Source organism: Phalacrocorax aristotelis, chromosome 1 (assembly GCF_949628215.1).
Source record: "Phalacrocorax aristotelis chromosome 1, bGulAri2.1, whole genome shotgun sequence".
Classification (NCBI taxonomy): Eukaryota; Metazoa; Chordata; class Aves; order Suliformes; family Phalacrocoracidae; genus Phalacrocorax; species Phalacrocorax aristotelis.
In genome coordinates this window covers 60,836,166-60,862,849 of record NC_134276.1, presented here as the reverse complement: position 1 = coordinate 60,862,849, position 26,684 = coordinate 60,836,166, and the positions used below count along the sequence as shown (strand labels likewise).

General features: G+C 37.9%; 1 protein-coding gene across 4 annotated transcripts in view; it reads left to right on the top strand.

Annotated features, from left to right (window-relative positions):
* FGF14 (fibroblast growth factor 14) overlaps nucleotides 1–26,684 on the top strand; it is a 411,526-nt gene that overhangs the window by 304,060 nt on the left and 80,782 nt on the right. For all 4 annotated transcript variants that reach the window (XM_075090211.1, XM_075090202.1, XM_075090213.1 and 1 more), the window contains one exon: nucleotides 5,672–5,775. In XM_075090211.1, the coding sequence (XP_074946312.1) occupies nucleotides 5,672–5,775 (104 nt within the window). The remainder of the gene's footprint in view (nucleotides 1–5,671; nucleotides 5,776–26,684) is intronic.

Below are 26,684 nucleotides of genomic sequence, written 5' to 3'. Positions count from 1 at the left end.
GGAGTGACTGTGGTTAAAGCTGTAGGCTTGGTTACTGAGGTCCTTCTCAGCATAGCTGTCCCTCTCTAGCTCTGATTTTCCTGGATTTTACAGAATTTCTCAGTATTATTTGGTGTGAATGGAACTTGCTTCAGTGTTGTCCATGGGACTCAGTATTAATTAGGAAAACCAAGCTACTAAACAGAAACTATAAAGAAATAAAAGAGATTTCCATGTTGTGCTTGTGGTAACAAATGTTTCATTCACAGAATCACAGAATGGTAGGGGTTGGAAGGGACCTCTGGAGACCATCTTGTCCAACCCCCCTGCTTGAGCAGGGACACCCAGAGCAGGGGGCACAGGAACGCATCCAAGCAGGTTTTGAATGTCTCCAGGGAAGGAGACTCTACAACCTCCCTGGGCAGCCTGTGCCACTGCTCTGGCACCCGCACAGGAAAGAAGTTGTTTCTCATATTGAGGTGGAACTTCCTGTGTTCCAACTTGTGCCCATTGTCCCTTGTCCTGTCATTGGGCACCACTGAAAAGAGTCTGGTCGCATTCTCCTGACACCCACCCTTCAGATATTTATAGGTATTGATGAAATCCCCCCTCAGTCTTCTCTTCTCCAGGCTGCACAAACTCAGGTCTCTCAGCCTTTCCTCATAAGGGAGATGCTCCAGCCCACGATCATCTTGGTAGCTCTCCACTGGACTTGCTCAAGCAGTTCCATGTCCTTCTTAAACTGTGGAGCCCAAAACTGGACACAGTTCGTCTCCTGTCGTCTTCCCCACCCAAAACAGCTCATTTTCAGGCTATGGTCTGTCTTCAAAGTTTTGTCTCATGATTGAAGGGTAGATTTAGTAGGAAGATTAATTAATTTGGGAAACAGGCAATTCCGATTCTTTAATTTCTAAGATTGAAACCCTGAGTCCCTTAGCCCTATGGCTTCTTTTGATTCACCTGAAGAGTGTATATTAGCCAACAACCACTGAAAAAAATTAAACATAAATTATGATACTTTCCTTGATGGGTGATAAACCTGATTTTAATACTCAAATGTCGCTATTTGTGCCTCTTATGAAATTATAGTTGTGTTTAAAACAGATTAAAAAAGCATTACTCATTTGTAGTCTTATTTCATAAACTGATAAATGCCAAAGTAAATATTACCCAAGCAACTTTGATTTGGCTGTGCTGCACACATGTCTTGCTTAATTATGCAGCAATGTGCTTTACTTCCTTGGTGGCACTTGGTACCTGGTAATGTTGCTGTTCAGGAAACCATGCAACCATTCAACATTCCTTTATTTTCATCTTTTAATGAATACTCCTAATGCTGTATTTATATCTTCAAATTGAATATGGAAGTATTAACTTTTTTATGTCTTTCTAAAGTACCTACCACTGTCATATTTTGGTTTGAAGATATTAATAAAATAATCCTCACAGCACCCTGTTAAGGTAAAGGAGATAATTAGACAGAAATAAAGCACATGAAGATTAAAAAACAACACCTGCAACACTGTTAAATTTGGATTACTGAACTGAAATATTTGCAGTCTTTTTGCAGATTTTTGCACTGATTTTTACTTCAGTTTGTCTTCAAAGAATTATGCAGCCATTTAGTCATCTGTTTACCTCACCTTTGGGAATTAGGTAAGCCTGTCTCTCCCATTAGTATAATCTTAGTGTGACAGGATCAATGGGAGGCCATGTTCAGCCATACTAAAAAGTACATTTTAATTGTCCTGTGCAACATCAGGCGGGTAGAATGGGTTTCCTCCATAAGAAATGAATAGACAGATCTCTGAATACCAACCACCCTGCACTCATTGGCAATCTGAAAGACATTCTGATGGAGGCGTCATTTTTTGCCTGTAGGCCTGCAGATGGAAATAAATTAAAGAAGTAGTTGCCGTGATCTGATTGCAGATTGGTGCTGGGGGAAATTTTGTTAACTGACACCAGGGCAGTGCACACACAGAACAGAGAGTTTATAAGCCTTAAGCAATTGGCCTCTAGCAAGGTTCTTGAGAAAAACAGTGATCTGTAAAAGCAATTTTCTTGTAGCTACAAGTCAGTTGCACCTAAATAGACTTTCACAAGTCTATGGAATATCTGATTTCAGGCATTTCAGATTTCAGGTTAATAGACTGCGATGGTGATACATAGAAAAAGGAAAAAGAAATGTGGTGGTTTTCTCTTTTGCTCAAGGAAGGAGTTATTGCTTATCAAAAGGTGAACTTTAACTTTAGCTAAAACTTTTGGAGGATTAGAATCCAACTCAAATTTTTTCCTGCAAATCCCCTTCATGACACCTAAAACAATAACTTTTTTCATGCCAGTTGTTCGTGTTAACTGCCCGCTGTCCCCATTTGCAGATCTTGTGTGTGGTGGGAGCAGGCCTGCAGGCTTAGGAAGAGGAAGAGAAACCATTTGCTTTACAGTCGTGTTTCAGACAGAATACAAAGCAGACCTAAGGGAGCATGTACAGGCTCAGCACTGACAAGGAGAGAGGGTTTTACTCACACCATTTTTGCCAATTGGTTCACTTCATTTCCCTGATGTTCCCACTTCTTCTTTACAGTTGGATTTGCCAGGCTTTATACTCAAAGCATGCAGCATGGGACACTGAGCAGAATGGCAGCATCAGGCAGAATTATGTTTCCTGGGCTGTTCCAGGGTGGTTTGTCTCTCAACTAATCTGTGGACTCATCGGGCTAGGTTTAGGTACATAAAGATGTTGAGGGTCCTCACTCCCCACTTAGTTTTAGTTTTGAATCTGTCATAAAGTTAGAGGGAGGCTGGGGGCATGGTTCTTTTTCACACCCACCTCAGGTAAGGGCACAGCTCTGACTGTGCAGACCTGAAATACCAACAAACTCTGGAAGGCTTTCTGCTTTGCTCAAGGCAGATTCTTATTAGAGTGGAGGCTAGCACAGGTGAATCCTAAGTTTTGAAATGCGTAATTCGGCACAGAAGTCCTGCTCAGTAAAGAGTACTGCACTGCCAAGTTCTGGAAGAAACTGAATTTCCTTTGGCCAGCTTCAGAGCACGTAAAAACCACATGCTGTGCCTTACTGGTGCAAGTTTTTCTGACCTCAGTATGGAGCACATTGCTGAGCGTTTATTAATCAATAACTGAATGTAGACCAGCCTCCCTAGTTTCACCCAAATCTGAAAGATTTTGTGGAAATTACTGAATATTCTGTATGTGCAGCATTACAGCATTTCAGATCACACTCAAAAATTTTATGGTCTTAGTCTAATTACAGGAGCTCTGACAATCTCCGACTAAAACTTGGTGGCAGTAAAAGATACATTATATGCCCTCCTTGGTGCTTTCTAAATTCACCAGCAACTATAAGCTGCTCTAGTAGTTTTATAGGTTGCATAAAGCACTGCCATGTTACAGGCCTCTAGTTCTCCTTTGATGGTGGTTGGTTTTTTCCAAGCTCTGCTGCTTTATTTTTATTGGTAATTAAGCAAATTGTGTCTACTTTCCAGAAGGTTTGACTGAACCACTATGATTCAGAGTTATTTTTCATTCACAGTTTTCCATGCCTAAGCTGTCCTTTGTGTTCACCTCTTTTCTTCATGCGAGTATTGTTTGTTTTTCCTTCCTGGTGTCCCCTCAGTTGTTGCTGCCCTCCCTCTAGCATGGTGTTCATATCCAGGTTTCCTCCTGGAATTTCTATTTTTTCTTGGAAAAAAAACAAAATTAACTGCCACCTGAAACCTAGTTTTGCTGTGACAGCCTCCCCCTCCACCACCCACAATAGTAGTCTTCCTGGTTTTGACGTTGTTTCATTGAGGGTAATGGCTGATTGGTTTTTTTAACTTCCAAATGAAATAGCACATTTGAAAGCCCTCAAGTCATGCAGTGTTTAGCCTATATACTCTTAAGATATCTTGTACATGAGTGCTATATAAACCATCACTGGTTTACATTTGTCTTGTATAGATTAGAGAGGGAACCTTGTCTGTACCCAGTATTTTTCTAGTGAACAGCTCAATAAGATCCTAGCATGGCAGAAACTTTTGGAAACTACAGAAATGAAAATGCTATATATTTGTGCTAATTCTGGTCTGATGTCATCTCTTCTGTTCTTCTTTATAAACCCATAAATTTGTTTTCTGTTCTTCCAGAGCTCTTTTGAATATGTTTTTCTTTCTACAGCTGTAGGAAGTGCTCTGCTACAACAATTCCCAGCTTTATACTGGCTTTGTGCATTCCTAAAAAGGTGTTATGTTTCATATTCTTTTCTGCCTGACAATGTTGAAGGAAAGGAGGTTTTTTTCCACGCACTTCTATCTTTAAATTCTAGTAGTCAGCCTATGTTTTTTTCTCAGTTGTAAAGGTTTGATCATCTTCATCACAAATGATCTGTGGCTTTGTGTCCTCTGACCAACCAGGAGTTTTTATACCTTGAGAAAATGTACTTACCCACTGCAATTACATGTCCCATTTTCTCTTGCTTTGGGCTTTAATCCTGGAATTCTGATTATAGATAGCCTCATAGGGTACGCTTTCTGGCCACATCTACGGATGTCATTCCTAAATTTTGAGGAACTCACTGTAGGTGTTTCTGTGTTCCTGAGACCTGACTTGGTAGAACCATGGTCCTCATTGCATATGTTGAACATACAGATTGCACTTTTGGTTTTCATCCAAGGACTTATGAATCCTTGACTCATCCACAGTGGAAAAACATGAACTCTGGCTCCTCCAGATCTTTTCTTCTAAGACTGTTTGATGTGTGCTTTGCATCTGATTTCCTAGTATGAGTCAGTAAACTTAGGATAGGTGTGTGCTGGCATAAGTTTTAGAAGAATTGATCTGTCTCCTATGTATATCACTTACTCTTCTGTTGTTCTGTGGTGAGGCTGATAAACTCCCTCCCTTCACACTGGTCTTTTTCAGACACTAGTCAAAGCTGTGGCTGTTTTTGTTATTACAGAGGTATATACCATTGCTAGGGTATCAGCTATTAACCTTTTTTTTAATATCCCCCCCCCCCCGAATTTCAGTCTTTGAACATATTCTATATTCAGTTCAATAGCATTCATGTACATTTAGAGTCAAGCACATATTTCTGTCCTTTTCTGAGCTAGGATAAGCCTCTGCCATTACCTGAGGTGTGTGTACTACTGGTTGTATCAAATATATCATTCACAAAAACAAAAACAAAATTTTCATTTGAAATCACAGACCCCTTGAAAGCAATCTTTAATGAGAGCACATCTTAATCCAAAACCATAAAAATGCCTATGAAAACAAAAAGCTACTTGCCAGAATCAGATAATTTTTCCATAGGGTATCTCGCAAGTATTACCCTTACAATCAGTCTACATTGATGAAGGAACTGTTGGGCTCTTGATTGTTCTCAGATTGCCTGAGATACTCGTGTCTGCAGTGCTGCATAAATGATTACAGCCCAGTCTGCTGTGCTTTCTATTTGCTAGTTAGCAGCTGTGCCAAGTACTGAACTATTACAGGACTTACTGGTAGAGAGATACTTAGGCTTTAATTTTAAGGATTAACTTTACTAGACGCAAGATTTTTCTTTAATTTTAAAATCAGAAAAAATTATACAGGAGTAGTTTTTTTTTTTCTTTTTACTAATGATATTTATTAAAATATTTTAGTAGCCGTAGTATATTCATATCTGGTCATGTTTTTTCTTCACAGCATTATTCAACCTTATACCAGTGGGACTTCGAGTTGTTGCTATCCAGGGTGTAAAGACTGGGTTGTATATAGCCCTAAATGGAGAAGGTTTCCTCTACACATCAGTAAGTACCTTTCTGAACTCTGTTTAAGAGGCACAGCTGAAACTGAAATCTACACAGGAATAAGATGCATATTCACTTTCAAGAAGTTCTATATTGTCTATATATGTACATGCATATAGTACACACATCTGTGTACCCATGTATGCATGCGGCATATGGGGTACGGTAGAAGTTACTGTGTGCTCTGTATGTTAGCAGTCCTAAAAAAACGCTCTGTAGAGCTCTTCTTATGATAGGCTATACTGGTAGTGTGCAATACACCACAATGTTTATTATTTTCAATTAAGTTCTCCAGAACTTTTAAATAAAGACCTGCAATTATTTCCTTAGTGACTTGTTGATCAGAATCCAAAAGCTGCTCCAGCAGTTACTTTCATTGGTAAGACTTACAAGAGTAACTTCCATCTAAAAAGTCATTAACAGCCTCAGAGTTTATCACCATAATCTTGTAATTGTAAGCTTAGCATTATTGATTTTTTTATTGCAGATATCACAAAAGTAAAGAGTTCTGTGAGAAGCCATATCTTTGTATAATGATCAAAGTTTAAGAAAAAAATCTTTCGAGTCGCAAAAAAGATTGCTGGATAAGGTGATCAGAAAGGCCTCAGATTGTTCGAGATATTCCAAATTATTTAATGCTGATCATTCAGTCTGTTGTTGTGAATATAAAAATCCTCAGTTTTGTGTAAATTTAGTGTCTCAACCTCCTTTGAAAGGCAAACAGACTTTAATATGAACCGGCAGTTCTGTTGGGTATTAACAAGGTGGCTTAAAGGATTTTTCATTACTATATTTTTACTGCTGTCTATGTTGAATTTATTTACATAGTGCTTTTTCCATTTTTTACGTCACATAGGTCTTAATTCCCCACTGAGTTACAATGCGCTGCTTTGTTTTTCAATGTCCGTTGAAAGGAAATTGGACAGATTAAGTTTCTGATGCCCTGAGGGAAAGTATTCTGTTTGTTTCAAATATACGATTGTCTTGGAAAAGCTAATTAGGAAGAAAAAAATGGAACTTATCTTGAATGTCAATGTCAAGACAAAGAGAAAATTCCTCCTCATAAAATGTCTGCTGGAAACTCCAGCAGTATGATCTAAAACATTTATTTTCTTCTGTTAAAAATAAAAAAAATCTATCGCAGGAAAACATGCAATATTTGCTGTCAGAAGGAAGAAAACTAGAAGAAAAAACCTAGAGCTATAAGAGAAAATGCATTGCTGACTTCCCAGTTCCATCACTTCATGTGGGTGGTTCATTTCAGTATGATGGCGTGAAGAGTACTTTTTTAATGTGTTGGTAAAGTTAAGAGTACATTCTTGCCCAGCGCTGTTTCTGAAGTTCTCAGTCCTTCAGAAATAAATATAAATTTCAGAAAATGTACCCATTTCCTGATGGGCAATTCTGCACAGGGAGGGACCCTACATGAACAAATTCTGGCAGCCACTGTATTTATGTATTTTTCTGGAAAAGGTCCAAGTTAAATGAATGGTGTCATCTAGGGAAGAGAAAGGTGTGGAAAGCACAAGGCAAGATAAGAAGAGATGGCTGGATCCGAACTTCAAATAGGTGTGAACCCAACCCTTAGAGCATCCTCAGGTCTAACAAGATATTTCTGTCACACCAGCAGGAATCTGAATTACTTTGTTCCTATGTCTTCTTTTTGAGCAACACAGATTACTTAGGTTGTGATCAGTCTCATGGATAAAAATAAAAGATTATATATAAGGAAAATGTAATCCACATGTTCAATGTTTTGCAGGATTGCATATTCTTTGCCACTAATGGCAAAATTTTTTGACTGGATGACTTCATATATTCCTGTAGTTATTGGCAACTTGTTAAGTACTTCTGAGTTTTGTTCTGTGAATGTTGTTATGTTGTGAGTGTATTTCACTTGACAATTTCTTTGGAGAGTGTCTCAGTCTGTCACTTTACCTTGTGTGAGGTAAGGAAACAAGTGGTTTTTAAATGTACTGCTTACTCTTCCTTGTGTAGAGAATGGAAGATGAGTGGCCCATTAAGTGACAAAGAGATGTGACTCATTAGAAAACTCAGTGGAAGCCTTTAGTTTTGGTACGTCTACAAAATGATTTTCAACTTACTCTTTTGTCAAGTTGAAAAATAGTCATATTTGTTAATCTAATGCAAATTTAAAGGTAGTGATTTCAAAACATCAGTGCTGTAATACAGGTTTGATTGTTTCATATTAATGTGTTGAAAACACTGACAATATATTTTTGTCTTAGCAATTGCCTGCTTTCAGCTTAGAGGTTAATGGATTTGAAAATAAGAAGGCAAAGCGTTAGAGAGAAGCCTATCTTCTCCCTTAGGATCACGATGAAGAAATACTGCGTGTAGAATATTTTAAATACTGTCATTTGCAGAAAAATGTTTATAGTCAATCACTTTCTATTACCATCTTGTTGGAGGATTTTTTGGGTCTTTGTTATGGTCATGTATCCACTGCACCTGCAATGCAGAAGTTCTGTATTACATACCGTACATGTTTTTCCCTTGGCTATTCAGGGGAGGGTGGGAGATAAAAGTTCCCTAAGTTTTGTATGCCAACTGTCATCATTGAAAAGTGTCACATAATGGGAATGCTACTTAAAATTTATATCTATGTAGATATATTACCAATTTCCTATAAACACTTTAAAAATGGAAGCACGCACTATAGAGTAAGTAGCATTTCTAATCTAAGCTGAGACCAAAGTCGTGTATAGTCCTCTGCAAGAAACCTCAGTGTCCCTTTTCCCATTCACAGTGTATGAAACCCATAGCTTGTGAGAATATCCTACATGTTGATGCCTCCCTACAGAGCTTGAAGGCCCCAACTCAATTATTTTTATCATAAGCTTCCCATGATGTTGACTAATTAAGCAACAGCACTGACAGGAAAGGTATTATGTGTGATCCTGCTTTCTATGATATGAAGTATTTGGTAAGAGGAAAATGAAGGTAGAGTTTTATGACAGACCAGTTTTACATATAGATTATCAAAAGCAGATTTGCATTGTCTTCTTGCTTTGTTTTTTAGAAAAAAAGTTAATGGTTGTGTCAGTTTGGGAGTCTCTTGGGTTTTTTCTTACTTTATTCTGCCATATTTAAGCTTTTTTCAACTAATTCACAGAATTAGAACTAGAAAAATAGTGCAGAAATATCATAGAAGACTGTTATGGCAGTATTTCTTTCTTAGAAATAGAAGGACAGTAACTTGTGTAGGAAAGTCAGTCTCAAGGGCTTTTCATACCTATCTTACCTGCTGCAGCAGTTGAGATTTGTACTCCATCCTTTGGGGATTGATCAAGTCAGGGTCCCTAACACACACCATCAAAGTCTTGTCAAATAAAGGAGAAGCAAAGTCTTTGGAGTTTGATATGGCTTTGCAGAATTCCTGAGAGAAAATACTCTTCCAAAATTATAACCTTATTTTTCAGTGCATTTCAATAATTATTGTAATATCATTATTTGTTATTTTCTACCATATAGAACATGAGAACAAGAGCCTTTTCATGTTCACTTTTTTTCCTTGCACTTTTAAGAGTTAGCCCACTTAAAGACTATCCATTAAGCTCACCATTTTTAAGTTTTGGTTTATTCAATCCAGCTTCATTTCTGTGTGTGTATGTATACCTAAAGATATATATGTATCTCCATATATATCCACTCATAATTGTATTTATTTAGTGACAGCTTCCCAATTGTAGGAGCATGTTAGCAAGCAATGAGAGCTGTAAAAGTGAGTTGAAATTTATTTTAGATGGATTAATGAACTGTGAATAATTCAGTATTTATGATTGACTTCATCAGTGTGAAAGCTGGTTGGAGAAGCTGGATTCTTCCACAGAGAACCGTCTCAGTTGCTAGCAAGATTTTTTACATAATAGTTATGGACTTTGTATGTTAAATTCCAAAAATATGCCTTACTGCTATGTCACCTTTGGAAGGGGTGGGCAAGATAAAGTTTTATTTCCAGGGTTGATCCTGACAGAATCAAAAGGGGTGGAAATGGCTCCATGCACTGAAAAAATGAGCACAGCCGCAGGGATTCTCCATGGGGAACAGGTATTGCCTGCAGCAGGAAGAGGGCAGTGCCGTACCTGGCAGAACCCTTTGTTGATTTTGATGCTAATTTTGGTCAAGTCACTTTGCAAAAGGTTCATTAGTTCAACTTTCAGGAGGACTGCAGCTTCTTGTTTTGCTTCTAAGATTTTCTGCTCTCATAATAGGATGAACTCAGAGTAAAACTTATTATACGTTAGTCCATTTTATGACTCCTGCTTTCCTAAGGTGAGGGTATGAGAGTCTTCTTGGATTATACCAATGAATTTCTCTCAAGAATTACTTGGAGTATCTGGGAGGGTTTGGAAGGGCTACTCTTTGTTTTTTGTTTTTCCATCCTAGGAGGAGTTTATCAGGGTGTTACCAACATTTGGTGGTGTTGTGGTTTAGCCCCAGTCAGCAACCAAGCACCACACAGCCGCTCGCTCACTCCCCCCTGGTGGGACGGGGGAGAGAATCGGAAGAGTAGAAGTGAGGCAACTCATGGTTTGAGATAAAGACAGTGTAATAGGTAAAGCAAAAGCTGCACACAGAAGCAAAGCAAACCAAGGAATTAATTCACTCCTTCCCATGGGCAGGCAGGTGTTCAGCCATCTCCAGGAAAGCAGGACTCCGTCATGTGTAACAGTTACTTGGGAAGACAAACGCCATTACTCCAAATGTCCACCCCCAAATGACTCCCCCTTCCTTCTTCTTCCCCCAGCTTTATATACTGAGCATGACTCCATATGGTGTAGAATACCCCTTTGGTGAGTTGGGGTCAGCTGTCCTGGCTGTGCCCCCTCCCAGCTTCTTGTGCACCCAGCAGAGCGTGGGGAGCTGAAAAAGTCCTTGACCAATGTAAGTGCTACTTAGCAACAACTAAAACACCTCTGCATTATCACCACCGTTTCCAGCAAAAATCCAAAACACAGCCTCATGCTAGCTACTATGAAGAAATTTAACTCTACCCCAGCTGAAACCAGGACAGGTGGCTACCAGAGTAAGAGGAAAGGGAAAAACTAAAATGTAGAAAGCACCTGCTTGTGCTTTCTTCTTTGTGTTTCCTTTTTAATCATTTCTTCCGCCAGTTTTCACTGAGACCTGAGATGTGGACGGAACGAGGAAGAGAAGAGCATACCTGTGATATTGTCAGCAGCAGATATAAAAGCCATATCAACCCACTGCCTGGTTTCTTAGTGAGACTGATGAACTGCAGAGATGCTTTAAAAGATGACTGAGCCTGCAAGGCCAGGTCTGAACTGCCTGGTCACCGCTTCCACCATGGTGCCTGGCTAAGTTGTGTGCTGGGGCTCCAGAGCTCCTCTTCTGGGCATGGGGCAGGGGGAACCCCTCTGGGAGGGCATGGAGAGTGAGAGACATGGTTGTGTTTCCAGGGGGTCTTCCCAACTTTTTATAAACTATTTTAGAATTAGGGATGGCACACTACTCGCTTTACAGAATAATCTTCTTGTAAGATGGGGGTTTGTGTTTGATCTGCCATGGTACATGGTGTCGAGGGTATTGGAATGGTGTTGGTTGGGTAGTGTTTCTGCAGCAGTAAGATGTCAGTCTGTGTCACAGCCTTCATGAATGAGAGAAAACTTCAATATCTGTTACTGGGAAGTGTATTTGTTATATCACTCTGGCAACTTTCACCTGAGGGAAAAGCCTTTGAGGGTTTCTGCTGACATTTCAGCAACTTCCTAGTGCTGGTATTTCCACCACTTCTCTAAGCCCACGTAATTGACCTGTCTGAGGAGAATGAAATTCAGCCCCAAGGTGTAAGATAGGAGCACAGACAGTACAGCCTGCAAAAGAGTGAGAACTGAAATAATCTATATTTCTAGTATCTAAATCAAAGTCAAATGAAAAACAAGTTTCTGGTAGCTTTTCATAGAGCCTCTCTTTGTGCTTTAGAACAACACTTAGCTTGTGCAGTACTTTGAAGTTTCAAAGGTGCATAAAACCTTATAATAAACAGAGCAGAAGGAAGTTTAAACTAGGGAAAACCAAAGAGGAAATGCAATGTTTTAAAATTCATTTTTCTTTACAAGAATAATCAAAAAGAGGCTAATGTGACATCGAGGCAGCATTTTTCTGTTGATTTTATATTGTCACAGTATAACAGTGGTTGGCCAAGGTTTTGGCAGATATTGCTCCCCACCTTGCAAGGTACTGTAGAAACAGTTTGGAATATATCAATTTAGAGAGACATGGACAAATACGAATTTGCTGTATGATTTTAAAGAGGTAGCCTTTTGTTCTAGGAGTCAGAAGTATACTGAATAATAGAATAGCGTAAACTTGTTGCTCTTGAGGTGTCTGTGGTTTTGTGAATGTAAGCACATCAGAGAGGAGTGACTCCTTTAATAATAATATGATCAGTAGGAAGCCAGACTTATGCTTTAGGGTGTCAACCTGCTTTTATGCTTTTATCTCCCAGCATAGACTTTACTAAGACAGGGATAGGACCTTAGTTCATTTGTCATTATGTGTGTCTTGGAACTACTATGGCACACATTGGAAAGAGGAAAATGGGTGAATTTAATTATTTGAAGATAACTGCTTCTGATAAAGACTTTTGAAAACCAGTTATGTTAACAGTGGTATTTTTAAGAGCGTAAACACACAGACCTTATGCAAGCTCCATCAACTGATTTTAAGGGCTTACTGCTAAAGTGCTTTCTTACGTATGAATACCTTCTTTGCATAACCTGTTATCTTTTATTGAATTTGGTATTGGTTGGAGGGTGACCTATATTTGCTTCGTGTAACAAAAGTTTGGTTGAGAGTGGAGTAAATAGCATATTTCAGAGCTGTGCTCCTCTGTAAGTTGGGCTGCATTGCTCAGGAGGTAAACAAGTTCAGCATGTTCCAGAAGTAGTTAAATACACTGACAGGGAGGAGGAAAACATCTGCATGGTTTATGCTTATTTATATCTGTGTTTAGAGGTACATTATTTGTCTCTCAAGTTGCCTGCCAAAAATAAACACAGAAATTGCTAATATATTTATTTATTCTATGGTGGAACTTAAGGAACAACCGACAACATAGCCCTGCTCTATCGTACAAAATAGTGCCAGATGTCTCTGCTAAGAGTATAGTAGAGAAGGGGTATAAAACACATACTAAATCCATGACTTTTTTCAGTGGGTTAGGTTTTCAGTACGTTTTTAAATTGAATGTGCTGAAGCCAGTGTTTTTACACACAAGATAAGGGAAAAAGGAGGCATGAACAGACACATGAGAGTTTGATAGGACAGAAGTGAGAAGGAAAGAGGTGAATGAAATAAGGCTGACAAGAGTAGACTGTGATAAGCAAGGATTTAAGAAAGTGGAGGAATATCACAGTTGAGCAAAATGGAATTGTAGGAAACCTTATGATGATATCATCGTTGTAGAAATGTGTCTGATGATGTCACCATTGTTCAAGCCTGATGCTTGCATTTGTGACTACCTCTCCGAGTCTTTCACATGCAGAAATGGCTACTATTTGAACCACAGTCATAAACAATACTTAAATAGTATAGTTAATACTTAAATAGTTAAAGAAATATGCTACTTTGCATATACAGAAAGATAATTAGTACTATAAAGATACAGTATTTTAGTGTGGCTTCATCTGTGGCAGCTGTTTCACCTTCCTGCCAATTAAGCAATATACTGGGAATAATAACAGAATTTGACTCAAAGCTCACAGTGGTTTTTCTTGCCACTTAAACCAAATATGTGTGTTCTATTTAGTTCATTAATGTCCACAGTATCCTTGACAGGATTTAGCTGAAATTTTTTATCTACAAGACACTTCCATATTCGCTTAAAATATTTATTTTCCTTTCCCACATTTGTCTCATACACACATGCAAAAAATCTCTTAATACATGTGTTCTGTAGGTGTGCTGAAAGAGTTTTGCCTCTGAACTATTGTGCAATGGTCACAGCCAATGGCTGAGCACAGGCTTGATTGACCAGCAGCTTAATCTAGTCTGTCAAATTTCTGCTGCTGGCAATCCTGTCTCTCATGGTAACCTCCCTGAGTTCGGCCAATGTTTGTTTTGTTGCATAAATACAACCACACTTTTCTGGATGTTTCTTTATTCTCAACTTTGTTGTTCTTAGACATTTGGGGTTGTCTGTAATCCTAAATGTTGAATACTGTCTCACTGTGTATTGTATAGTCTTCCAATACCCCTCTTGTCTTCTGTTCTTTTACTTCCCTGGTAACTGTCGCTGCAAAAGCAAAAGGACCATGTTTGAAATTTCTAATTTTCTATTCATTGCTATTTAATCTTACTCATTCATTGCATCAAAATATGAAAACTAGCTAACAAATTTTAAATGTCTTCTATCTTAGACAATTATCAAAAGCATGATTCAAAACAAAACCCTACTACTTCTTTCCATTAATGGTTAATGAATATTCAAAATATTGAAGGCAATTGTAGATGGACTTTATGGTAAGTTTAACACCCTTTCATCATACATTTGCTTCTCATGATGTAAAGAAGACTTCTCACTACATCTGCAAGATTTCTAAGTAAGAAACAGAAATTAACTCTGTGTGGAGCAGAGCAACATCTAGACACATGTGGTGCAGCCTATCACCACAGTAGCCACATAGTTAATGCACCTTCTGTTATTCAGGGCTATTTCCAAAAGATATATGGCTAGATACCACGACAGATGAACAGAAATGAACAATGAGCTTTTAAATATAAAGTCTATTTTCAAAGTAAAATCTCTGGTGGGCTGAAGAATGGCTTTAGTCAGGCAAAAATGTGCTTTCATTATGCCAGAAATGTTCAGTGTTATCTTGCAGAAATGAAACAGTCAAATGCATGTTTTGTTAATTTTTAATAATTTCTCTAAAGCTTTTAACTAACTGGATCAGAATATTTAATTTATATCCCACAATATTAAAATGAAGTAGGAAATTGTTTTATTTACCTATGTAATTAAAGAAAATTATGCAAGCATCCTATAACTTCAGGGAGCTTGGTAAGACACCCTGCATATCCTATAATAAGTTGATGCGGACTCAAGTATGTGAGTATTAATTTATCATTGTACCTTTGCAACACAGTTCTATATAATGTGTGGTCGTTAGGATTGAGCTGCGAAAGAAGGATGGTAAGTTTAACACGTTATTGTAGTGTGCAACTCTACACAATAGGGCTCTGTATAAAAGATACTTTTTGATAAATACGAAATGTTGAAAAAGGCCACAGCAGTCCTCACCACTGCTGTAAAATGAAAGCATTATTTGCTATGCAATAGCCATAGATATCTTCTGTATTAGTGTTATATATGGTAATGGTTGATTTATAGATAATATCCATGACATTTTGGGAACAAAACAGGTTTCATATTATTCTTGATCTTTTTGGTCTTGTTTTACTGTGCTATTATACACATTTATCTTATTGTCGCAGTATAATTGTTTTTTCACTTGAATAGGCAAGTGTGTAGGTAATATTAGTGAGTGATGGTCAATGATAAATTTATATCCCCTGTAATCTTCCCATATGCCAAGTACCCCTGTGGAAAAATTTGGGATATTTCAGTTTCTTTGTCCTTGGTGAGGCAGCTTTAGCCGCGGGCTGGATCCTGCGTGGAAACTTGACCATCTGGGCAGGCCCATAGAAATGCTGATTCTGCATGTCCTGACTAATCACCCCTTACCCTGGCCTCTTGCTTGTTGGCAGAGCCTATTAATCTGGGAGCTGCCCTAGTGTGTTCATGGCCCCGTCTTACGTGTGCGTGCTGGAGGGGATGGGAGATGCTTCCACCAGCTTTGCCCTGCTGGATTTTCTGTGGCCGGAGACTAGACACAGCGTACGTCTTTGCAGAGCTGTGACAGTCTGTGGGTGAACATGTCCACATAAACATCTGGGATCATCTCTGAAGCCTTTTCATTCCTGTGGGGCTAAACCTGTCAGAAAGGATAATTCAAGACCACTTTTTTTTCCCTTTAGCTACATTTGTAGTTAACTATTTGCTGATGAGAGTTAATTTACAATGTACGAATGTGTTAGGAGTGATTTTTAGGTGGCTATACAAAACTGACTAGGAAAGCAAGCATCCAGTAACTTCTTGTACATAGTTGTGGCAAACGTCAAGTCTTCATCTCCCTCTTGGTTTCTCGTGTTAAATTCCTCAATCCTCCACTTTCTCTGCTGGCAACTTTCCCTAAGAGTGATCCCTGGGGTATTTCCGTGGAGAGTCTGTGATCATATGTGCTCATGTAGATAAGTATCATGACCCTTAAAACCTACTTTTGCGATTTTTCTTTGTAGAGTGTGACTCTCTCCTGCCTTCTCATCTTTCCCTCATTTGGGACACTATTCAGAGAGGCAGTTTTACGTGGAGACATGCAGATACAGGCCTCCAGGAAGAACGTATGAGGTTCATCTGCCTTGTTACTTGACCAAGCGCTAGCTGTGGCATGGCATCAGAACAACACCTAGAAGTGGCGGGGCCCTTTTCTTCCCATAGCTCTGTGTAATCACCTGCATCTTTAATCAAATGAAAGTTCCAGTTTCAAATTTGTGAAATGCTGACTGGATATTGGAGGTCTCCAAAATTCTTAGAAGTATCAAGTTTTGGCCTAATTCTGATGCTAATCACAGCCAGTGGTCTCATAGGCAGCAGGGGTGGCATAACTGAGCACTTTCAAAAATCCCTCTTGCAAGACTTATTGTGCAATGTTTATTCAACATATTCTATTCCCTGTCAGATGAGAAACTCTCTTGACTGATTCCTGTTGACTTGACAAGGATTCTTGTTTTTTAGCAGACTACAAATACAGCCTTGGGGACATACTGCTTCTCCCCGAGGGTGTCTCAAAAGGAATCATAAATCTGTGGAAAATCAGCAGTCAAACCTGAATCCTGGACTAAAAGCGTTGGAGTAGGGGTGGGTAGACGACTCACCCCATTGTGTCTGAATTCAGTTGTAACTGTTCTCTACATTCTGTTCTCCTGATATATTTGTCACTAAACATTTTGTAATAAAAAGTGACATGATGCCACTACCTGGCAAAACATGAACCGCTGGACTTAATATGCAGGGTCTGCAGGAAATCCCTGTACTTTGAGTAAGTGAAACGAAAATCTGAAGAGTTAATTCCTTCTGTGCGCCTGTGGATTTCTTTTTCCAGTAGCACATCAAGTTGCAGATAGCTTTGGTTTATTAATGGGATAATAAAATTTTTTAGCATTGCCAGGCATTTACATTATATTACTTAATCTTTAGTGTGATTGTGACTGTAAAGCTGAAAACAAAGTGTTGCAACATGAAAATGAAATACCAGTGCTTTGTGGCTCCGCAGATGTACACAGCTAAAGACCTAGAGTTTTCCACAAAAGAGATGTGATTGCCTAATTCACCATGGAATTGTTTACTTATTGCAGAATTGCCTAACGGCTGGTGAATTTTAAAAAGATAGGGAAAGGCTTTTATACTGCAGGCACAAAACAAAATACAGACAACATTTCAAAAGCATAATATGTTCTCTTTTTCATGTCCCTCTTGGCCAGCATCTGACTTCTGTGTTGTGACTGATGTCCCCTAAGCAGTTATAGCCTGTCACATTGCCATTCAGGCTACAGGCCAAAACTGAGTACAGTCCAAATCATCAGGAAAGAGAATAATATTATGAGAAGATCTACCTCTAAAAGTAGCTTAGAAGATGTTAAGAACAGGTAGAAGTATAAGATTTTTTAATCTATTTGCCAAATATTGCTACTATTTGTCCCACCAGTGTTTTACATTATTGGCTGAGTATGGCTTTATTTAAAAAAAACAAAGGGTTTCATTTTTATAACATTTTAATTAAAAAGTAGACCTGCCTGTGATTAACCACATTCCATAATCCTTGCTAGTTTTTTTCCTTTATCCTAGAGTGTGTTTGGATGTTCTCTGCCAGCGGAAGAGCAAGGGGCATGTTACTGCGATAAAGTGAAAATAGACAAAAAAATAAAGTATAATTAATCAAGAAAAATCTGGAAGAACTTTCTCTGTAAATTATTGATGTTCTCAGGGATATACAAACTGAATGTATTTTCCCATAACTGTTTTCTTTTTATAATGGCATAGAATAATTTTGAGATTTGGTAGGAATTTTTCCATTCATTCCAGTGGGATCTTGAGCCATTGGGCTGTACTTCAGTAGGTACCAGAAAGATTTGGGTAAATGTAAGCATCTTTCTCGTTCAGCTTCTTCTTGAACAAAGTATAGCAGGGAAAATCCCTCTGTTTACTTCAACATCTGAATGCTGTTAGTAAAAAGTATGCTTAATTTCAGCCTGCATACCTTGTGCTTTTTTCCCCCTCTTCTGTTTTCTGGAGAACTTCTTTTAAGGCTTAGGGTAAGAGAGCAAGAGGCAGCATTTAATATTCGTTTTCAACAATTATGTTGTTTGTGAGGGGGACTGAGTTGACTATTTTCTTCTTGACATTTGAAGATCAGGAGTGTGCCCTTGTCTCTTCATTTTTGAGTATCTATTGGCACAAGCTGCAAAGGAGTTGAAGGAATCGGCCTTTCAGGCATTGGAAGTGACAACTTCAGAAGCATCAGCTAAGGCAATTCTATCACCCATTTAGCATTCATTTGAGCATTGAAGGTGGCTGAAGAATAGCCTCTGAAAACAGAATAAGAGATAAAATTTATATTTCCCCTAATACGTACAGAAATTTCACTGCAACTTTGACAGCTGACAGCATCCTGCCCTGTGCTATCCTACTCAGAACTGTGGAAGCCACTTTTCTTCAATTGTCATGATTAGAGTAGAAGATAGATCAGCTGATTTTTGATTTTCAAAGATTATTGTATAGAGGTGACTGCTCTGTAGATGGCATGTGAGGAATAGTAAGATACTGTCTGAACTACTGTGTCTGACTCACAACTTTGGGTGTATAAATATGGCATTGAGAAAGACAGAGGCAGAAGGAAGGATTAGTATTAGATGATTGAAAGGTAGATCATAGTAGATTCACTTCAAACTCTGCCGATCATATGAAAACTGTCTCACTAGTTAATTTTGCTCAAGGTGAAAATAGCCTCACTTGAAATTGTTGGAATTACCTTGATAGGAAATGTGGGGGCACTGGCCATGTCAGAGGCAGACAAGATGCAAAGTTCACACAAAGTGTCCTTTTGTTCTGGTAGATCACAGATTTTGTTAGCTTTGAAGAGGCAAGTTCAGTTTCATTTTTCTGTAGATACACCAAACTCAGCAAAAGAGCATGGTGTTCTGCAGTCCTGGTCTTAAAAATAAATACACTCTAACCTTGTTATCCTCGTGACTTCTGTAGACATATTTTTGTGTGAGCCTACTGTGGTAGATGTTTCTTGGACAGATTTGTGGAATGAAACATTAGTCATGGAAGTGTGAAGAAAATGTTGAAAATGTTGATGGTTTGTTTAACTGAAAAGTCACAAAAGAAGTCCATGAGTGTGACTGTTAACTTACGATATTACGGAATAAAGGAAAGATGAATAACAGTTGTGATAGTGTAGCTGCTCACCACACCAATACCTGAGTGTTAATGGGAGCAGAGGAAAGTTCATTGTGCTCAAACATCACCTGAGTCAGCAAAAGAAGTGGGTTTTTTAAAACACCTCATTGGACTTAACACAAGGTAAAATGAAGGCCCTTACTTATCCTAATATATATTGTCTGTTTTCTACATTAATGGAATTTAACCAGAGTATTGCACCATTAATACTAAATACTAGAAAATCTTGTTGCTTTGTTAACAGTTTTGCAGGAAAAAAAGTAAAAATGGCAATTAGTGAAAATTAAGATATTTTTATTTAAGATATTACCTAAAAATTAAAAATATTTTGAAAGAGATACTTTGAAATTATATAGATAAAAAGTTTACTTTATTTCCAGAAATAATAACTCCACAAAATTTTCAAGACCTTGAATTGCGTTCTTATTTAGGCTAGGGGAGAATGCTGAAATATTCCTGGAATTTGTAATCAAAATTCTAGAAAAATCACAAGAAAATAACAACATAAATACAAACTCATTTAATAATGTTCTTATTGCTTGTATGTGTAACGAAGTGTGGTAGTATATATTCCCCAAACATGCATAAAAATAGTGTAAATTATACATAAAAGTGTAATCTAATCACAGACATTAAAATTAAAAAAAAGAAAACGACAAAGCTATTTTGAGAATGAATCTCTTAACACAGCTGGAATAATCCAAATTATTTTCCAGTTTTACAAGAACTGAACCTGTGTATTCTGCAGATTCAGAGTATTTCTGTCATGCTTTCATCAATAAAAGGAAAGTGTCGATAATCAAATCAGGAAGCATTGCATTCAAAGGTATGTGACAGTAACTTTATAAAAGATCAGAGAAATTTAGACAATTTTTTTGCCTTCTTAGTTATTACCATCTGTTGGTGATTTCTAATCAGACTGGGTGGTATTTTTTGTAAAAGAAAAGGGCTTCAAGAAGTTCAGTAGATATGCTTGTGCATAAGTGATGTATTTTTCTCCAAAAAGATGAAACAACCTTTTTTCTTCACATTGTTCCGTTCAGCAAAGCAACAAATGTTGGAAAATGCCTGCATCTATTTTCTCTCTTTTTTTGTTAAGTCCTATTTGTTAAAGTAGTGCTGTACTCTTTCCCTTTATCTCTGGATGGAAGAAGGAATTTTATTTGGCATTTCATGGCCTGCTGCTTTTTCTAAAGGTTTCCAAGTCAATTCCCCTCACTGGTAGACAGCAGGGGGTTCTCTAGCGCATGCTTAAGATTGTTAGTAGTATCTTTCTGTTAATGTCAAATTGATACCGCTCTGTGATTGGAGTGACCTGGAAAGCAAGCTCTGCTGGATAAGCCCTTATTAAGGCGATATATTGTTCCTTTATTCTGAAGGAAATATCTACTTCCAACTGTAAAAAAACCCAGCAAATATATAGACTCATTTGTTTATTCTGTAGTATGAGTAAAACAAATAAACATAAAACTAAGCAAATATTTTAATTAATGTATTTTTCTTTGCCATATGCATTCTAAACATCAGTGCTGAAACACCGACAGGAAGGCAGGTTTTTCTAAGGCAGGTTGTTAAAATGATAATCTTATATTATGCTAATAAAAGAATACGCCGAGGAGTTCTCAGACACATCAACAGTCTCATACTTTTGGGTAGCCTCAGTGAGGGGGGAGCTCCGCTGCTTCTGCAAAAAAAGCTTTGTGAAAGCAGAGCCTAGGTGCCAAAAAACACCCATACTATGGTGACTGAAACTTCTTATTTTGTTAATGCTTCCACCTGGGGACCCCAAAGAACTCGATATGCAGGAATGAGCATAGCTTTGTAACTCCCACGCGTGCTGTGCAACAATGCCAGTAAGCATTCTTGTCTTCCTAAAAAAAAAAAAATTAAAAAAATTTGGGAAGCTGTTTAATTTAGAAGAGTTTAACTGACCATGATATCAGAAGTATGTGTCAAGTGTTAAGTACGTAGCAAAGATTTGAGATATGTAGGCACGTAACAGTAGGAGCTAGCCTGCAGAGAGCCCCTAGTTCTTTCTCTGGACTGTTTTTAAGCCAGGCTCTGACAGGGTTAGAAAGCAGGTACCTGAATTTCTCATTGTTTTCTTGAATTTAAAAGTCATAATAAATTCATCATAGCGCCATAGCGTGTGGTTTGAATGTAGTCACAAAGCCATCTGTCACCTGGAAAACCTCTACTAAAATGATTGACCTAGATTCAAATGATTTGAGATAACTTTATGGTAGAATGAATTTACAAAACTTTGAAATTCTTTGCAGTTCTGCAATGTAGGTTGAAGTGTGGAATATCCTAATTTCTGCCACTACCCCATGGAAAAACTGCTTTGTTCATCCACATGCTGTCTACAGTAGATTCTACAGAATCTACTCTTAAGTAGATTCTGTAAAAGTCCTGTCTCTTTATCATTTTAACAAAATGATGAACACAGTGGCAGAACAGTGAGAGAACAAGTATGGGTTTTTTCATACAGTTTGTTTGCCGTGGGCTAAAACCTCATGTTCAAAGTAGCTGTCTAAAATGAGCTTTTTTCCTTCTCTCTTTTTTTTTTTTTTTCCTATTTCTGGTGACTGTTTCTTACCTCAAGCCTGTTTTGTTAGCTAACTGGATTACCTGAATACTGGTCCTAAAATGTAATTTCTCCCAGGGCAATTTTATATAGAGACACCTTATCACTACACAGATGAAACTTTCCTTTCACAACCTGATCTGGCTAGTTTGGTCCTGAGAGCAGAAATCTCCTAGCTGTGCTAGAGTAATACAAAGCAGCAGTACCAGAAACCAAGCGACAACTTATAGTATGTTTTACTGCTTCTTGGAAAAGTTGTGCTAAATATGACTCTGTTGTCTTCTAGGTTTAACTTCTGCAGTGGAGAATAGTAAAAGAGAAGTAATATTGATCAGATTAAACAAAAATAATCATTTCAGGTGTCAGACTGAGCATACAAATTGAACAACCCATAATTATTTTAAGATCCCATAGTTCAAAAATATAAAATCCATGTTTATTGGGTAACAATTAAGTGAAATGCAATGAAATTATAAGCACTGCAGGCCACAATCCTGTTAATGCTGCAATTAGATTAAGCCCTTACATTTTAATAGCTTCATAGGTGATTTGAAATGTAAATATCACTTAGAAAGATAGCTATATTTTTGTATAGCCCTGTCTACTTAATTAAATGATATGACTTGTAATGTTTTTATGCTTGAAAGGAGTTATGTCAATAAAATTGGAAAGGTCTGTCTTTTTGATAAGATGTACTTACTAGTTTCTGTTTTATCTTAAAAGCACCATAATAATGAAAGATCTTAGGCTGAAACAGAAGGAACTCCTTCGTTTCCATTTCTTTATATTAAAATGGCTTTATTGTACAGTAAAGATAGTATGCCACCAAAGTATTACCTTAGCATTAACTTACTATTTTTTAAGATGCGGACAAATAAAATTAAGTAACAACTAAAGGTAGCTGTTAGCGTGGCATCTCAAGAGACCTGTCTTCTCACTTATCAGAGCTTCTGGCCCCGGTGAACTTAACACAGGTCCTTTGATGCTTTTCCTAATTGTAGCTCACCATATATAGAGTGTATTATATGATTGCATTTACTTGGGCCTTAAAGAATTCTTCTCAGCATTACTTACCTGAAGCCCCGTACAATCTGTATATGCTTTCTATATTTTCAAATGCTGCATGCCAGGGAGCATTACACATGAAAAGATATTTTGCATCTGTTACCCCTTTCACTTCAGAGACCAGCTTCAGATGTTTTGTGGATTGTATGTTGAAAATTAGTGGTCTAGAAGGCAGGATGAACATTTGTCCTATAAATGGCCTGCTAGTCATGCTAGTACTAAGAAATTCAAAGACAAGTTATGCCTTTTGCCAAAAACCTAAAGAAACCCTCAAAGAGGAGCATAGGACCTTACTTATATGTGCGTTTTCTTTTTTCTTCCCTACCTTGTGGTGTGGTTTAACCCAGCCAGCAACTAAGTCCCACACAGCTGCTCGCTCACTACCCCCTGCTGGGATGGGGGAAAGAATCAGAAGAGTGAAAGTGAGAAAACGTGAGGTTTGAGATTAAGAGAGTTTAATAAGTAAAGCAAAAGCTGATAAGCAAAACAAGGAATTCACTCACTGCTTCCCATGGGCAGGCGGGTGTTCAGCCATCTCCAGGAAAGCAGGGCTCCATCACGCCTATGGTTACTTGGGCAGACAAACATCACGACTCCAAATGTCCCTGCTTCCTTCTTCCCCCAGCATGACATCATATGGTGTGGGATATCCCTTTGGTCAGTTGGGATCAGCTGTCCCAGCTGTGCCCCTTCCTAACTCCTGTGCACCCCCAGCCTGCTCGCTGGTGGGGTGGGGTGAGCAGCAGAAAAGGCCTTCACACCGTGCAAGCACTGCTTGGCAATAGCTAAAATATTGGCGTGTTATCAACACTGTTTTCATCACAAATCCAAGACGTTGCCCTATACAAGCTACTGTGAAGAAAATTTACCCCAGCCAAAACCAGCACGCGTTGCTTAACAAATTGCTAAAAACGTAATGAAACATCAGAAACATCACTCACATTTGTCAGAAAAAGTCAACGTTAGAGCCTAATTAACAGCTCCCTTTATTGTGAGAACATGGTGAGAAATCCACCCTGCAGTATCACTGTGGCTAAAATTACAGGTGCTTAGTGCAATGGGGTATTAGGCTGCAAAAAGTATGTCTGAGGGGGTCAAAATTGGTGAGTATTATGCAAGTAGCTTATGCAATACCCAGCTACAAATTATTTTCCAAGAAATGTGCATGTGTAACAGATTCTAGCATCCAATTGTCTGTTTTTGTTCATTAAGACTTCTGCTTCCTTTCCTGAAGGGTGTGGAGGGTACACGAAGGGCGGCTATACTTTTCATTCTGTATTACCCTAAGAATGGCAGAGCCAAAGATAAATACATCCTTCTGCAATAGAATTAGTAAAATATATATACATGGAGCTAGCAAACTCTTAAGCAAAGGTATTTCGATAAGTTTTTCCCCTTTTCCATGATGTATAATCATTTGTGTTGCCGCTCAAAGGAAGACTTTTGTATCAGTTTCCAGGGAAAAGAAAAAGACTTTTCGAAGGGAGTGCATCGGGATATGTCATACCACCTAGCCAGCAGCGCGTAGTATGATGCTGGCTTCCTTAATAAATAAAATTACTGTAATAAAAATTTCCTGTTAACTTGGAAATGTAAGATGGTAATGCGAATGCAGTTTTCTAATGCCCATCTCCGAGTGGCTCAACAGGACAATTACCAGGAGGAGGTAAGAAGCGAACATGTGCACCTGAAACCCCACGTATATATATGAAATAGAAATTGCTGCAGAGATGATTGTTTTGAAATGAGAAAGGCCCATATGAGTAGAAGGATACTGAATCAAAACTGTTACTGGAGGTAAATGATGTGAAAACCTGTGAATAAATGTATCATACTCTCTCCTGTTGAGATCTGAAAGGTAATTTGTGATTTTGAACTACAGAATAGAGGTTGGTTATGTAAACTTGAATGCTATCTATAGGACAAATAGAACCTTCATTAATATGTAATGAAGCTTTTCCTTTGTTTCTCCCTTCCTCTTTACATACTGTTACTATGACTTGCTACATTCAAGAAGCTGTGTCACTTCTCCACTACCAAAAAGAGAAAAGATTTTTGGAGGACCTTTTGTTGATGGGAGGTTTTGGAATTTATGTTTCTGTGGGTTTGTTCTACTCTTTGGGTGTTTTTTTTACATGGGTAAATATGGTATTTGGTCTCCCTTTGGTCCTTACCTATAAACTAAGTGATACATTGCCACAATATTAATTTACATTATTCATATTTGTTTCCTGTCTGCTGTTCACAGAATCACAGAATCTTAGTTCGGAAGGGATCTCAGGGATCATCTAGTCCAACCTTTCTGGGAAGAGCACAATCTAAACAAAACTGTTGACTCTTCTGACTTGGTTAGAATGTGCTTTTTGTCTCATAAATGTGTGTATAACTTACCTTGTATCCTTAAACAGTAATTCCCTTATGTTAATTAAAAAATGGTTAAGTAGAAGATCAATAATTTTTAAAGAGTAATGTAACTATAAATATATTACTTTTGAAGACCTGAAATCTCTTTTACATTGTATTTATTTCTTAAGTGTGCTTCCAGCCTAACCTTCTTTCATGTAGAAATTAAATCAGTCAAATAAATTATTTTTTTAAGGTGAATCCTTAGGAAAAAGTCCTCTCATATATTCATGGTGTTTGAAGGTCTGCTTCAGAGCATTAAAAAAACTGAGTACAATATTTTAAGAACTTCTGGTAGCGTCAAGTTTGGGTTAATATCTATTAGTACTTCCATTTTAATGTGACATGTGCTTATAATGTAAGTAAGGAACTCAGTATTTTTTAATTATGCGACAGGGTGAGACAGGAAAATTCCAAAGAATAGGATTTTTTCTTTAATTTTTTTCATCACAAACACCTCTTAACATAGGTGTATTAACCACAGTGCATGTTTCTCATTTAGAAGTGCAGTTATGTACAAAACAGAAATTATATGTTAAATAGAAGCAAGTGTTTTCAAACAATATAGAAGACTTTTAGGAGGGAGTAATATTTACAGTACAAGTCAGTCTTCCACATTTTGTTAATTCAGTGTTTAATGATCATATGATACATGTGGCAGAGCATATTATCCTCCCCCAGAGTGAAAGCTGCAAGTGCTGATAGTAATACCACGTGCCTGATATTGTTATTGTAGTCCTTCTGCTTTCCTTCCCTCCTCCTCTACTCCTTGTCTGAACCAATTCTTGCCTTTTGTCGATTTTTTAGACAGACCTATAAGTGGATCTATGTAGATGTCCTGCTGCACGTCAAGCAGAGCAACGTTAATTTCAGTGGAGCTTTGTCTGGAACCGTGCATCAACACAGATTTGCAAAGGAGTAAAAACGTGCCCAGACAAATCAATATTCCAGATAGATACCTTAAAACCTTTCAGGCCTGTTCTTTCAGTGCATAAATTGGAATTGTAGGTTGATGGAGTTAGGGAAAACCTGAATTTGGGGGCTGCTTTCAGGGAGAGGTGGTCACAAAAGTGTAAACTAATGGACCTTCATGCTCATGAGAGCTGACAGTTATTAAGAGACAAGATTAAGCAAAAACTTACCAAACTATCATAATACTAAAGAAAATAAGAAACTGCTTTGACTATTAGCCATACAAATTCTAGAACAAATAGAGGCAAGGTTATGGGACCAAGGATGGGTAACAAGGAATAACTGAAGCACATAATTTGGAAAAGATAAAAC